The sequence below is a fragment of the Mauremys mutica genome, chromosome 1, assembly GCF_020497125.1.
Source record: "Mauremys mutica isolate MM-2020 ecotype Southern chromosome 1, ASM2049712v1, whole genome shotgun sequence".
In the NCBI taxonomy this organism is placed as follows: Eukaryota; Metazoa; Chordata; order Testudines; family Geoemydidae; genus Mauremys; species Mauremys mutica.
Genome location: NC_059072.1, coordinates 124,294,733 through 124,310,201, shown reverse-complemented (window position 1 = coordinate 124,310,201; position 15,469 = coordinate 124,294,733). Strand labels below are relative to the sequence as shown.

Genomic DNA, 15,469 nt, shown 5'->3' with positions numbered 1-15,469 from the left:
TGTATTGATAGACCAATATTGAGAAGTTTGATCTGACCACTTCTCATGAGGTGTATGCAGTATGGTTTACTTCTACAGCGCTAAAGTAACAATCCCTAAAACAGAGATGAAGGTAGAACTCCCAGTTCTTTTGTAGATTTTTTTTAACCGCCCCCTCCCCCCCCACACCTGCTCCTTTCAAAATCCTGAACTATGTCAGGAAACTATTTTGTCCTGAGACTCTGTGCTCTATCTTCAGTGTTTTTAAATTTATATATCGCAACTATGGGTAATCTGAACACTAGAAAAATGTTTGGTTGTTACTATGTTTAACTTTTAAAACCACATTTAAAATTTTAAAACTAGATGAGACTTGATGTGCATTAGGAGATTAGTTATAAATTTTAACAGGTATTTACAATGATCATTTAACATGGGCTCTGGCAGAAGCAGTCCCTCAAAACCCCATTCAAAGGTTTCCCCATGGTTTCAAGGTCATCACACTCTTTGCAGCAGTGTAGATGGGGAGGCACAGCTTTGGTGACTAGAGTCATATAGGATATGTACTTGGGTACATACTCACACCTTTCAGGCATGTCTTTACTTGCCTATGCCATGCCTCACGGTCTACACTTCTATTGATACCTATGTTGGGGGTGGGGGGCTATGCATGTATGTGTTCTAAATGCTACCGAAAGAAATGTGAAGTGTAGATGTACCTTTAGTAAACATTTACACTGATATGCTCTCTTAGCTAAGGTGCTTATGCAATATTAGTAGAGTTAACATAGTAAAACTACTTTTGTTGCTAAAGCCAGAAGCTGGACTAGTACCATATTGATATCTTTTCATCCTAAGTTCTTTTTTTCATGACATTGGCAAAGCAAAGTAAAACTAGTTTTACGACTACAGTTATTAGGTCTTCTCTAACACTAATGGGAAATCTCCCTGAGTCATCAGTGTATCTGTTTTTACACTGAAACTCTTATTACATGAATTTTAGGTTCCTTCAAAAATCAGCATTTGTATTAGCTACATAATACAATAAAATATTATGGACAAAGGGGAGGAGAGGGAAGACAGGCTGAGAGGAGAAAAAAACCTTCTACTATCAACAGCTCTGATCCTGCTGCAAGTTGGACTCCTGGTAGTAGGGTTCCCACTTCTCTGCTGGCTGCTGCTGCCTCCTTTATTTATTTATTTTATTTTATTTTATTTTATTTATTAGGTGGTGAAGTTAGTTTTCAGGCCATACAATCCTTTTCTTTAATCTTCCTGACTCACTTCTGAAATAGAGCTCTTGGCCAGGGGCGCATTCTCTTTCAAACTTTTCTTCTTTGGCAGACCTAACAGCAGTCAATGTATGTTCGTGTCAAAACATCAGGGGACTTGCTGAAAATGTCTAAAATAATCATATCTAGTGATCAATTTAAGAGTCACAGATTCTGCCTCTGAGCTCAGGGATGGCAATGAAATGGCTAATGCATTATTCAAGAGTTGTTAGAAATGGTACTTTCTTCTTTTTTAAAGTTATCTCCTCTTTGGACTCGGGAGTAGCCCCTCCTCTGGTTCTGGAACCTAAGTAAGCTTCTATGACTCAGTTGCTATAGTGGAACAGGTCCTTAATGTGCTGACTTCTGGCAGTTCACCTGCTAGTGTTGTGTATGCTTCTTGCTAGGAGTCAAGGCTCCTTTGGGCTTGATTTGTCGTTGGAGAGATCCGAAGATCCATAGGGCTCAAACAATCAAGTCTACTGAGGAAACAGGCTTGTTGTCTTCCCCTTGGTGGGGCCGTGAGTTGCTAGTTATTCTGGCATTCGTGTTTGATCTGTTTTTGCTGTTGCTTTTGTCTGCCTACTGTTTTCTCAAAGATGAATGGACAAATTTAGTGCTGAGTTGCCTCGCAACAAGCATTAATTGGCAGCAGAAAGTCAAGCCCACTACCTACCATGAGTTAGAGCAGCGGTTCTCAAATTTCATTGCACCATGACCCCCTTCTGACAACAAAAATTACTGTATGAACTGGGGGCAGGTGGGAGGAGGGCAGCCCCGGGCAGTGGGGCTCAGCTTTGTCTTAGGCCTTGGGACCCCGCATGTCTAACGCTGGTCTTGGCGACCGCATTAAAATGTGGTTGTGACCCCCTTTTCAGTCCCAACCCACAGTTTGAGAACCACTGAGTTAGAGGCAACAGTGGCACTGTAGCAAGTGAAGCCTTCTGGGTATTTAATACAAAGGTGGTGGTGGCAAATACTGCTTTCTCTGAGCTTTCACATAAAGTGCCAGGTGGATTTATAGCTTCCCATACTGGACAGGCTGGATGCTGTCACATAATATTGTATTTTTGCCCTATTTGAATTTAATCCGGTGTCCTCCCATCTGCTCCTAGAGAACAGATGTCCCCACTACAATAGGTATTGATTGGCAATCTTGTGGGCAGCTCAGCAAAGAGAGCAAAAATGGAACAGTTATAGAGAAATCCCATCATGGGGCAAGTGTGTATTTTCTATGTCAAGGGTTTGGTAGATAATCCGTGAAGCTTCCACTGATTCCAAAGATGAGTCCAAGTCACAGCTTACTTTTTGTAGTGATAATGAGGCCAATGCAATCAAGGTGGATGTCGCCTATTTCCAACAGTTGAGAAGAAGTTGTGAGTATCGGCCGAGGGAAAATTACTTTTTGTAGTGACCCATCCACTCCCAGTCTTTATTCAGGCCTAATTTGATGGCATCCAGTGTGCAAATTAATTCCAGTTCTGCAGTTTCTGGGACACCATCATAGGACCTAACAACATCAGCTACACCATCAGGGGCTCATTCACCTGCACATCTACCAATGTGATATATGCCATCATGTGCCAGCAATTCCGCTCTGCCATGTACATTGGCCAAACCGGACAGCCTCTATGCAAAAGAATAAATGGACACAAATCAGACATCAAGAATTGTAACATTCAAAAACCAGTCGGAGAACACTTCAATCTCTCTGGACACTCAGTAACAGACTTAAAAGTGGCAATTCTTCAACAAAAGAACTTCAAAAGCAGACTCCAACGAGAGCTGGCTTGGTCAGTAACTATTGCTATGAAGGCTGCAAGAAAGATATTGATGCCTGGCTAAATGGATTATTTTATTCAATCTTATATGATGCTAAACATAAGGCTGCTCTTTGCCCATGGCTACTAAGGCATATACATAATGTGTATTCATAGCTTTACTACACAGGTAACTAAGTCATTTGAATAATGCACATTTTGCAGTTATATGTTATAAATTATCATATTAATGATTACATTCTCTCATTCCCTGCACAATGCCCAAATAATTGGACTTTGGGTTGGGAGTGGTGGCAGGCACCTCCTAACCCACTAGCATGCTGTAGTTAGCTGGAATAACAGCTGCAGGGGGATTTACAAGATTGAACAGTGGCCTTTGTGCCCTTCATTTCCCCAATGCAAGCAGTTTTGGGTAAGTGTATCCTCATCAAGGTGGACCCACCTGCCCTTCCCTGCTCCAACTAAAATGGTCTCCTTCGCACTTGCCTATTTAGGGCCAACAGTGCACACTAAGCTAGATCTCTCTAACTGACATACCTCCAAAAGGGCAACACTTGTTATAACATATCAAGACGTGTGCATGTGTTAATCGGAAGTATTTTGGGTAATCAGATGTCCTGATTTTATAGGGACAGTCCTAATATTTGGGGCTTTGTCTTATATAGACACCTATTACCTCCCCTCTCCAATCCCAATTTTTCACACTTGCTGTCTGGTCACCCTAGAAATATTGCACATTATAGTTAGAAATCCAAATATAAAAAGTAGCTGAAACTTAAAAACGTGCCTGGGTAGGTGATCAGGGCCAGCTCCAGGCACCAGCCGACCAAGGACGTGCTTGGGGCAGCACCTGGGGGTGGGGCGGGGCTCGGGGGTTTTTTTTTGTTTGGTTTTTTTGGTTCGGCCGGGCAGTGCTGGAGGGTTTTTTTTTTTTTTTGTTTCATCTGGGCGGCGCTCGGAGGGGGGCGGGGGCTTGGGTGGTACGGCGCTTGGGGGGGGCAGGAGCTTGGGCGGCGCTCGGGGGGGCTTGGGCAGCGCGGTGGTCGCGGGGGGGGTGTTACAGCGGGGTGGCGTGCTTTTTTTTTTTTGCTTGGGGAGGCAAAAAAGTTAGCCGGCCCTGTAGATGATCTATGGCTAAGATGACCTTTTATTATCAACTTCTCAAAAATAATCTCTGGGCTCAGAATCAATATCTCACTCCTGCTAGAGATGAGGAAGGATGGTCCAGCAGTTAGGTCCCTAGCCTCAGACTCTGGAGACCCAGGTACAATTAACTGTTCTGCCACAGACTTCATGTATGACCTTGTGGAAGTCATGTAGGGCCATATTTTGAGGCATCCTTAGTCTCTCTGGGCCTGATCTAAATCCCATTGCATGGGAGTTTTAATGAAAAAGCAGCAGGGGCGGGGGCTCAGCCTTCAGCCTGCCTATGCCACCCCTTCCCTCAAACCCCCACCCTTAACCTGCCTTTGCTTCCCCCCACCTCCTCCCCCTTTACTCTGCACTCAGAGTCCTCGCTCCTCCAGTCTCCTCCCCTTCCTCCTGCCCGCAGCAATCAGCTGGCTTGCAGCGTTCAGGGGGGAGGAGCGAGGTCTGGGCACACAGGCTCTCTCCTCCCTCCGCTGCCTCCTGCAGGTGGCATTCAGCTGGTTTGCAGCATTCAGGAAGTAGGGGAGGGGACCGGGAGGCTGTGCACGGAGTCCTTGCTCCTCCCCCCTTCCCTCCTGAATGCTGCAAGCCAGCTGATTGCCACCTGCAGGAGGCAGGGGGAGGAGAAGGAAGGCACCATTGGAATGGATGAGATTGCACCAAATACTTTTGTTTTGTAACAAGGAGGACCCTCCTCTCTCTCTCACACACACACCCAGCCCTGACCCCTGCACCCCCCTCACACCTCCCCAGCCCCTTGACCTGACTCCTGCACCCTCTCCCCACATCCCACCCCACCCTGAGCACCAGACAAGAGCTCTTGCACCCCACCTCCTTCCCACCTGCACCTCTTGCACCAAACAGGAGCTGACCCAGGTAAGCACTCCACACCCCAACCTCCTGCCCCAACCCTGAGCCCCCTCCCTCACCCTAGCTCCTGGCCAAACCCCACACCCCAATGTTTTTTTACTTTATAAAAAAAAGTGCTTTACAATAGTTAGCTAATGGTACAAACAATATTTGAAAAGATCATTAAGTGGTCCGTTGAGACCCTCTGCGATTTTCAAGTGGTTTGTGAAAAAATAAGTTAGACTCAAGAACAATCAAGGTACCCAGAGCCCTTTAAATCCTGCCTGCAGCTCCGGTGGCCGGGCTGGGGCCAGGATTTAAAGGGCTCAGAGCTCCCTGATGCAGCAAACAGCCCAGAGCCTTTAAATCCCGGCCCCAGCCTGGCAAAGCTTGGGGTTCCCTGCGGTGGCCAGAGCCCCAGGCCCTTTAATTTGCCCCTGAGCCTCGGGGGGGCTCCCAGCCACCTCTGCAGCTGGGAGCCCCTCGTTGACTTGAAGGCCCTGGTGCTACCAGCTGGTGCCCCAGGGCCTTTAAATCTTGAGGCCACGCTTCTTCTGCTTGAGGCCACGCCCCCTCAGGACTCCAGCAGTACTGGTAAGTCCTGTAAGTTACTTTCACCCCTGGCCATACACTTTCCATACCCAAATGCAGCCCTCAGGCCAAAAAGTTTGCCCACCCTTGAGCTAGAACCAGGTAGGTACCTGCTCTATGTGGGCAGGGGTGGGGGGAGATCCTGGAGACTGGCAGGTACGTGCCCCTAAGCAATAGTGTAAAAACAATTTTTAGACACAGATTTTTGGCGCCCCCAAATCTTGGCACCCCAGGCAGCTGCCTGCTTGTTATACTGGCCCTGCTGGTACTATCCCCTTTCTGAGCAGCATCAGCGCCCTGCCCCTGCTGTTTGGGATGTCCAACTGAGCCATCACAGATAATCAGGCTGGGCAGAATTCAATTTTTAAAATCATTTTGATCAATTTAAATTTTTCATAGTTGTGGGAAATTAGGGGTGTGGGGGGGGAGGGGGGGAGGAGACAGAATCACCATTATGTACAAAGTAAATAGCCCCAAAGCAAACCCTACTCGTCTCAAGCAGCCTTTTGTCTTTGTCCAGCTGTACATTCTGATGCTGAGGCTGTTTTTCCAGGCGGTCGCTGGGTGCACGGTGACACGGATGTTTCCTGGCAGCCAGGGACTCCTTCCCCGCGGCGGGGGCCGGGCTGCAGGGGGGTGCGGGAGGCTTTGCGGAGCGCGATGTGCCAGGAGCGCTGAGCTACAGCGGGACCAGCGAGGGGCAAACGGAGGCAGCCCTGAGGTGACGTGACTCGCCCAACCCCAGTCAGCGGCTGCGGGGCGGGCTCCTGAGGCCCGGCCTCCCGCACCGAGCGCTGCTACGGCTGGCTCGGGCCTGGGCGGGGCGCAGCGGCCAGGAGCGGCTGTAAAAGCCCTCGGGAAACACGACGCGGGGTGTGGGGGGGGGGCGGCAGCTCGTCGCGCGCTGTAGCCCGGAGCCCCGGGCCAAGCGGCGGTTAGCGGGAGCTCGGAACGGGGCGAGGCGCGCGAGCGACTCCCGCCCCCGACCGAACAGGAACGTGGACGGCGGCTTCCCGCGCATCGCCCCGCCCCTCCCCTCGCTCACGCGCTCAGGCCCCGCCCCTCGCGGGCCGGCCCGTTCAGCGCCCGCCCCTCCCCTCCGTGCTGCGGCTGCGGGCGGCTGTCTGTGTGTGTGCGTGCGTGCGTGTGTGAGGGCGGCCGGCTCCTTCGCTCCCCTGCCCGGTGGCCGCCGCCGAGAGCGGCCCCCCTGCGCGGCGCGGCCATGTGCGAGCCCCGCAAGCAGGACATCGTCGCCATCTTCAAGCGGCTCCGCGCCGCCCCCACCAACAAGGTAACGGGGCCGCGGTTGGGCGGGAGCCGGCGCTTGGGGGGGGGGGCGGGGGGAGCCGAACTTTGTTAGTGACACGTCGCACTGTTGGGAGCGGGAGGGGGCGGTGCCAGCGGATCCCCCCCCCCCCCGCTGTGACTGGCCAATGGGATCCTGGGGGGGCCACGGTCCCGCCTAGGGCTGACGGGCCCAGGGACCCACCAGTGCTCCCCCCCCTCCCTGCCATGGGCAGCCCCCGCCAGAACAGCGGGTGGGGGTGGGTGGGTGGGTGCGTGGGGAGGGGGGGGTTGCTCTCTACGGGGGGGGACACACTAGGGCGGGGGAAGAGCTGTATGAGCTGAAGGATGATGTTGGCACAAGAACAGAGGAGTGTAAACTAGCCGTGAAGAAATACGGGTTGGACGTTAAAAAAAAGGGAGGAGTGAGGTTCTGGAACAGCCTCCTGAAGGGAGTAGTGGGGGGGCAAACAATTGGGTTAGTTTTAAGTGGGAGCCGGACAATAATAAATTGGATTGTGTGAGGGGGTTGCTGCTGATGGGGGGAGGGGAGGCTTCACTTCCGGTTTGTGTCTTATAGTCCTAAACCTCATGCTTCAAGGTTTCAGTCAGCCTCTGGTCGGTGTCAAAAAGGGATATCCCTGGCCTCCCCCAATTTAATGTGTGCGTATGTACAGTACAACCTCAGAGTTACGAACGCTTCGGGAATGGAGGTTGTTCCTGACTCTGAAATGTTTGTAACAAAACGTTGTGGTCGTTCTCTCAAAAGTTTACAACTGAATATTGACTTAATACAGCTTTGATCTATTTTTTAAACGTTCCCTTTATTTTTTTTTAGTAGTTTACGTTTAAAACTGTACGTATTTGCTTTATTTTTGTTCTCTGCTGCTGCCTGATTGTGTACTTCTGGTTCCAAATGTGGTGTGTGGTTGACTGGTTGATTCATAACTCTGGTTTGTAACTCTGAGGTTCTACTGTATATATATTTTTAATCTCCTTCCTCTGAAGGATCAGGGATGGCCACAGCTGCAAATGGGACATTAGACTGGGAGGATCAGAGCGCTGAGGTGGCACCGAGCATGCTCTCGCTCTTTCTCTCTCGCTCAGGTTCAGGGCTGGCTGGTTCTTACTCACATGCTTAAGGTCTAAGTCAGGAGTAGGCAACCTATGGCATGCGTGCCAAAGGCGTCATGCAAGCTGATTTTCAGTGGCACTCATACTGCCCAGGTCCTGGCCACCGGTCTGGGGGGCTCTGCATTTTAATTTAATTTTAAATGAAGCTTCTTAAACATTTTAAAAACCTTAGTTACTTTACATACAACAATAGTTTAGTTATGTATTATAGACCTATAGAAAGAGACCTTCTACAAACGTTAAAATGTATTACTGGCACGCGAAACCTTAAATTAGAGCGAATAAATGAAGACTCTGCACACCACTTCTGAAAGGTTGCCGAACCCTGGTCTAAGTGATTACCACATGTGGGGTCAGGAAGGAATTTCCCCTCAGGCTAGCTTGGTAGTCGACCTTGGAGTTCTTTTTTTTACCTTCCTCTGCAGCATAGGATGCAGGTCACTTGCCAGGATTATCTGGGTATGTCTCATTTCCCTGTCCTTACAGGGCCCTCTGGCACTGGTGCACCTTGGTCCCTACTAATCTCTCCCTGTGGCACCTAATAGTCTACTGTAGGCAGTAATACTTGGTCTAATTTTGGTTGTATTTAGTGTGCAGACACTGAGTGGTGCTGGTGACCTGGGATGTACAAGAGGTCAGATCAGATGATCTGGTGGTCCCTTTTGGCCTCAAATGCTAGGACTTGATAGTGTGACTGAACTCAGCGTATGTCCAGAAGACACCTATCTCATTCCGCCTGTAATTATTATTATTGCTAGGTCTGTGACACCCTTCTCTCCCCCATGCACAAACCTCCCGTGAGTGACTTACCTCCAGCAGGGCTCTTGTCACAGCCTCCCCCTGCTTCACTGCCCCTACTCCCCCCTCCCACCACCAGTGTGAGGAAACTTGGGATCTAGCCTGCATCCTTTTCCCCTCATCTCTCTTTTTTTGGGAAGGAGCAGGCAATACAGGCTCCATTATTATGTTTTCAATCCAATTTATCACCAAGGAGTATTGCCTCCCCTAGGGAGGGAAACCAGTGTGCAGCCTGGGAGAGGTGAGTATGGGGAGCAGGGTGCCATAACCTCTTGAACCCCAACCTTCCCCTACTTCCAAACAGCTTTTACTTTATGGCTAGAGCTTCCCATATTCAGGACAAACACAAATGAACCCTCTCAATCCCTGTGTGAGGTGGGTAAGTAGCATCATCCCTATTTTACAGCTGGGGAATGGAAGCAAAGAAAGTTTCAAAACAGAAGCTCTGGTTAGACTGCAGTGGATTTAACATCTTGTCTCTTTCCTGAAACTACTTGAAATTAATAAAAGTGGCATCATTCTTTTTGTAGTTTGTAAATTGTGCTGTTGTCTTATTTCAAATTACTTGGACCATTGTCCAATTGGCACTTTTTTTCCCCTCAGTGTTCTGAAGCACTGCTTGATTTTGTTGTTGCCTTGGCACTAAGATGTTCAATTAGCTTTTATAAACTAAGAAGAAAACTTTATTCACTAAGAACCCCTTCAAAACTATGAAAACTAATTTCATTGGCCCTCTTTCACACCTAATGAAAGGAAAAATCCAAATATGAAAGATGCATGATTTGTAGTATAATCTCAGAATATTCTTCATGGTTTTCTCATCAAGAATTGTTTTGTGCTTTGGCCCTACCAAAATAGACCAGTGATTTTCAAACATTTTTTTTTTTTGGACCCAGCTGAAGAAAATTGTTGATGCATGCGACCCAACGGAGCTGGGGATGAGGGGTTTGGGGTGTGGGAGGGGCTCAAGGCTAGGGCAGAGGGTTGGGGTGCGGGGGTGAGGGCTGCGGGGTGGGGCCAGAGATGAGGGGTTTGGGGTGCAGGAAGGGGTTCCAGGTTGGGGAGGGGGGCTCAGGGCTTCAGTAGGGGATTGGGGTGCAGGAGGGGGTCAGGGCTCTGGGCTGGGGGTGCGGGCTAGGGGTGCAGGCTCTGGGGTGGGGCCAGGGATGAGGGGTTTGGGGTGCAGGAAGGGGTTCCAGGTTGGGGAGGGGGGCTCAGGGCTTCAGTAGGGGATTGGGGTGCAGGAGGGGGTCAGGGCTCTGGGCTGGGGGTGCAGGCTCTGGGGTAGGGCCAGGGATGAGGAGTTCCAGGGATGCAGGAAAGAGGTTCCAGGTTTGGGGCAGCTCAGGGCAGGGGATTGGGCCGCGGACTTACCTCCGGCAGCTCCTGGTCAGCGGCGCAGCTGGGGTGCAGAGGCAGGCTTCCCGCCTGTCCTGGCACCGCAGACTGCACTGTGCTCCAGAAGCGGCCAGCAGCAGGTCTGGCTCCTAGATGGAGGCGCACAAGCGGCTCCATGCAGCTCTCGCCCCAGGCACTGCCTCCTCCCCCAAGCTCCCATAACCGGCCAATGGGAGTGTGGAGCCCTATGGCCCCCTGGCCTAGTAGCTGGACCCGCTGCTGGCTGCTTCCGGGGCACAGCCCAGTGTTGGAGCAGGTAGGCCCTAGTCTGTGTTAGCTGGGCAGCACTGCCGATGGGACTTTTAACTTTGACTTTTACTGTCTGTAAGTGCCTAATAACGTTTTGATCTTATATGAGAAACAGTAGTAATGTGTTGAGGCCTATCTGGTCCAACGTTTTAGCCTAATTCTCACCCTAACAGGTATGCGATGAGGAACATGAAGCCCTGTCTTCACTGCCTTGCCACATAACTCAAGTCCCATCCCCACACACTTCCTGAACTTGAATATAGTGGTGCTTTTAATTCAGGTTGGCTGGTCTGTCAGGCATAGACTAAAGCTTGAATTAGCACAATTTGTTAGCTGCTAACACAACTATTCTGTCATGTGGATGCAGATTAGTTCTACTCAAATGCAGCTCGTCCTCCAATGCCTACCCTCAATTTCCCCCATGTGCCCAGAAAGGACAAACAAATTCTAATTCAATCCATTGGGAAATAATTTATAGAGCAGCTCAGCTTACTTTCGTGCAAAGAATTTCTAAAAATATGCCTGTAGAAGTCTTAAGGCCACACAAAAGTGAGGGCAGCAGCTGAAATGTTCTTTCCCAGTATGGCTTCAGTTACTCAAGTTAGGCTAGCTCAAAAGAGGAGTATCTCAAGTGTCCTTAACTCAAGTGAACTTTGCAGGGAAGACATACATTGCATCTTATTTACTTCCAAAGACAGAGAGAAGAAGGGGGAGAGGGAGGAAGAATGACAATTCATTGTCCCAGACAACTTTCCTGTATCTTTGTGTGCGTTTGTATGTTTGTTTGTCTTCAAAGGTAACATATTTTTGTTCATTTATTCTTTTATTTTTTTGTTACAACTTGTCCTGTGTCCTGTTTTTCTAGGCATTTCCTTATTCCCCTCCCGGCTTTCCATACTTTCTTTCATGTTCATTTTTTGCTGACATGAGGAGGAAGTGCAAGACTTGGAAAAGCTGTGTATTCTCATATTTTTTACTAATGTCCTTGGGCTGTACTGCTGCTGTAAATGTTAAAATATACAATTTGGGAAGAACTTGGGTATTGTTGGCACAATTTATTACAGCCCTCCCACCCCTGAGCAAAATAAGCTGTATTGGTTAAAACTACATTTACACTAGAGGCTTTTGCTGGCAGTTATGTTCACAGATCACATCTTACCATTCCCCTGACCAACACAGCTATGCCGACAAAAGATTGTAGTATATAACTGGCCCTAGTCTGCTGGTTTGGGGTCTGACTTGCTACCTGTTTTATGGTTGTGTCTATGCTGAGGTGAGAAAACTGAAAATTTTCCCTTTCCCCTTTTACCAAAAAGGATAGATATTTGATAGGTTTCTTTGTAGTCTTAGAACTTTTCACTATACCCTTTATCTTCAGTTAGTAAGGCCATGTCTACACTACCACTTATGTCGCTCGGGGGTATGAAAAAACACTCCCCCGAGCAACATAAATTTCGCCCGCATAAGTGGTAGTGTGCATAAAGCGAATAGCTATCGCCACTCTTTGGGGGTGGTTTAATTATGTTGACGGGAGAGCTCTCTCCTGTCAGCATAGAGCGGCTACATGAGAGATCTTAGTGGCGCAGCTGCATTGGTACAGCTGTTCCGCTGTAAGATATCTAGTGTGGACCTAAATCTTATTTACTTAAAATTTTTGTGTAATTAAGTAATCCTTTCAGCTAAGTATATGACTTAATTTACTGACCTTTCAAAAATTATAAAAACATCAAAGCATCTGGTGTTTGTGTTGTCATTTTTTGTGTCATTGTTCAATGCTAAAAAGTAGGGGATAACTAATCTCTTTAAACTGTAAGTGTTTCAGGGCATGGGCTGTCTTTATTTTTGTGTATAGTACAGTACCCACTGACAGTGCTTCACTAAAAGATCAGAATAATTAATTGCCTGAGCAAGATTTGTAACAGTCAAAATAGACTATTTATCAACACTGTGTAGTTTGATATATGTTAATTGTATTCTTTTAAAATTAATATATCTAGAGAGGACATTACGCAGAGGGGTCAGTGCTGGATTCAGTTAATCTGCCCAGCTCCTTAAGTGCCACACTCACCAAAATCTCTTAGGGCTACATTTAGTGTATTTCCATATCCGGTAGTGGTATATATCATTATATATAAAGAGATACTGTGAGTACTGGTTTAATAAATGCATGTTGCAAGACACTAAAGAGTTTATGTGAGTTATCTGTTCTCTGGTGCAAACATGCTGATTAGCTGATGCTTGATTTTTCAGAAATGACTATTAAGATGATGAACAGAAAAGCTTCCTTTAAAAAACATTTTAACATCCAAAATCAATGCAGTAGAAACAGTATTACAAGCAAAACTCGAAATAAAGTAACTGAGAATGATTTTCTGCTTTAATTGCCTGCTAGAATTTAGGATCAGGGTTCTGCTTTCCTTGCTGGTGTTGACAAATGTCTGTACCTAAAACAGTGTGGGGAATACCCCTGCTCTGTTTTTAGGTGGAAATGATTTCATAAACTATTTCAGAAATGCTAGTTCTAATTAAAATTTATATTAATTTCCTGTCACAGTTCATGCAAGTTTAGAATAAAAAAGAGTTCTGAATGCTGAGTAAAATGAATGTAAATATTGTTTTAATGAGGTGGACGATTCTACTTCTGCAACAATAGTGGTGTGCACGGTGCTTAATACCTAAGATGCAGTGTCTACAAAATAGTAGACTTCACAAAGTAGTATATACATTGTTTCTGTATACCCAACTATTTATAAATGATACGTGATTTCATACTGTGAATTTTCACAGACGACACAGTAAAATAGCCAGTTCATTTAGAGCTAGATCCTGCACCAGCAAAGATACTGAACTTCACTGCACTGTGACAGTCAAATTTACAAGATGATGCAATCAGTTTTAAGATGATGTAATCAAGAAAGCTATAAGGGAACAAATGTTTATAAATCACATAGAAAAATGCAATATTTTGGACTACTTATTATGTTGAACTTTTTAAACACTCGGTTGTTTAAACATATCCACTTCCTGACATTCAGATATTTTTCTCCTATGTTCACTGGGGTAGATTGTTAGAGTCTAGGACACAGAATAGAGCTGTAAGTATATTCTGGTTTCTCATGTTTAGAAACAAGCAGGTTGGTCTTATTAGCTTCAGTCCGAGTATGAACACTTTCTTTCCTTCAGTTAGAAGAAATTGGGGGGGGCGGAAGAGACCAGGCTCATATTTGAAATAATTTTTATTACAATTTTGGATTATTAAAAAAAAAAAAAGGATGAGTTTTGGACATTAAGTCCGTGCTGATAGCAAGATTTTTTTTATTAGGTGGCATAATTAAGGGCATGTATGCTCTACAGCAGAACAGCTACAGTGCTGCAGCTGTGCTGCTATAGTGCTGTAGAGTAGACAGTTCTACATCAACAGAAGGGATTCTTATACTGATGTAGTTAATCCATCTCTCTGAGAGGCAGTACTGTAGCTAGGCTGGGGGAAGAATTCCTCTGTCTAGTTACAAGTTTCAGAGTAGCAGCCGTGTTAGTCTGTATCCGCAAAAAGAACAGGAGTACTTGTGGCACCTTAGAGACTAACAACTTTATTTAGTTATTCTCTAAGGTGCCACAAGTACTCCTGTTCTTTCTGTCTAGTTAGTTGCTTCTACAGCAGGGCTTAGGTTGACCTAACTTTGGCACTCAGGGTGTGAAATTTTTCACAGCCCTGAGCAACATAGCTATGTCGATCTAATTTTTAAGTGTAGATTAGGACTTAGTCTATTTGCAGTAAATGTTTTAAAGGAAAAAGATCGGTAAACGTTGTCGCTTCTGTAGGCTGAGAGCATTGCACACCTCAGGGGCTTTTTGCGTTCCTCCATTTACTCCTCTCACAAGCTTCCTGTGTGCTAGTCTCCCATCCCATGTCCCTCTGTTTCAGGGACTTCCTGCAACCCTCCTCCCCCAAAGCCAGGGTCTATGTCAGCCCCCTCATTACCTCCTTTCCCACCATGCCAGGAGCTCTGTGTTTTCCCTGTGTCTCATTCCCCCTACCATTATGCCAAGGGCTTTTTGTGCCTCCACCTTCCCCCTGTGCTAAGCACTCTGTGTGCCTCCATATTTCCCTCCTTTCCCACCGTGCCAGGAGCTCTTTGTTTTCCCAGGGTCCCCTCCCTCCATACCATTGTCCCCCATTCTCCTCATTATAATAAGGGCTCTAAGTCCGCACCCCTAATTTCCTCCTCCTGCCCATGACAGGGGCTCTGCGTACTCCTTTCCCCCCCATGTCAGAGTCCCCAATTATTCTTCCCTTGAAATGAGCTCTTTGTGCACCCCTATCCCCCATTTTCCGTCCACCATTCTTACAACGGTCTGTCTGGGAGGCAAGTCGTTCAGGGTGGTGTTACTGTAAACTGTGTTGGAAGGATGGGCAGAGCTGAGATGTGGGGTATTATGCTGAATGTGTTTGTGGATGCCATTAACCAGTCCTTTATCTATCGACATACTCCTGAGGTGGTAGGAGCTGCTGCGTTTGCTAACCAGATGCAAAGGCCTCTGTTTGTGCCCCATATTCCTCTTCTATTTTTCACCAAAATCTCTATAGAGTTATGCCCACTGATGCCTAGAACATTCCCTATAATCTTAGAATTCAGGTTCAAAAGTTATGTTACATACAGAGAAATGCCATCAAGTTGAGTGTGAGGGCTCACTTCCCTCAGCCACCAAAAAATAAAAGTCAGGATTACTGAAACAAAACATGAAAGGTGAAATATGAAACTGAACTAATTTTTCCATGCAAATCCTGAAAATAGATGCACAGGCCCAAATCCTGCATAACTTGGATGGATGCAAGGGATCCTTCCTTCAGGCAAGAGAGTGGCTGTGTGGCACTTCTGCCTGCTCATTTCTGTGTTATGGGGAACCAGAGGATCAGCGTAACAACAGATCCTCTGGCTCTGTTCCCAAACAGACACATTAGGAGCCACAGAGAGCTGGGTTAAG

General features: G+C 47.1%; 1 protein-coding gene across 2 annotated transcripts in view; it reads left to right on the top strand.

The window, feature by feature from the left end:
• Nucleotides 1-6,696: 6,696 nt before the first annotated feature.
• Nucleotides 6,697-15,469, top strand: part of ARFGAP3 (ADP ribosylation factor GTPase activating protein 3) — an 83,577-nt gene continuing 74,804 nt past the window's right edge. Inside the window, exon 1 of one of the 2 annotated variants that reach the window (XM_044994466.1) lies at nucleotides 6,697-6,911. In XM_044994466.1, coding sequence (XP_044850401.1) covers nucleotides 6,843-6,911 — 69 coding nt within the window. In that variant the 5' untranslated portion in view covers nucleotides 6,697-6,842. The remainder of the gene's footprint in view (nucleotides 6,912-15,469) is intronic. The other variant, XM_044994456.1, reaches the window with a different exon arrangement.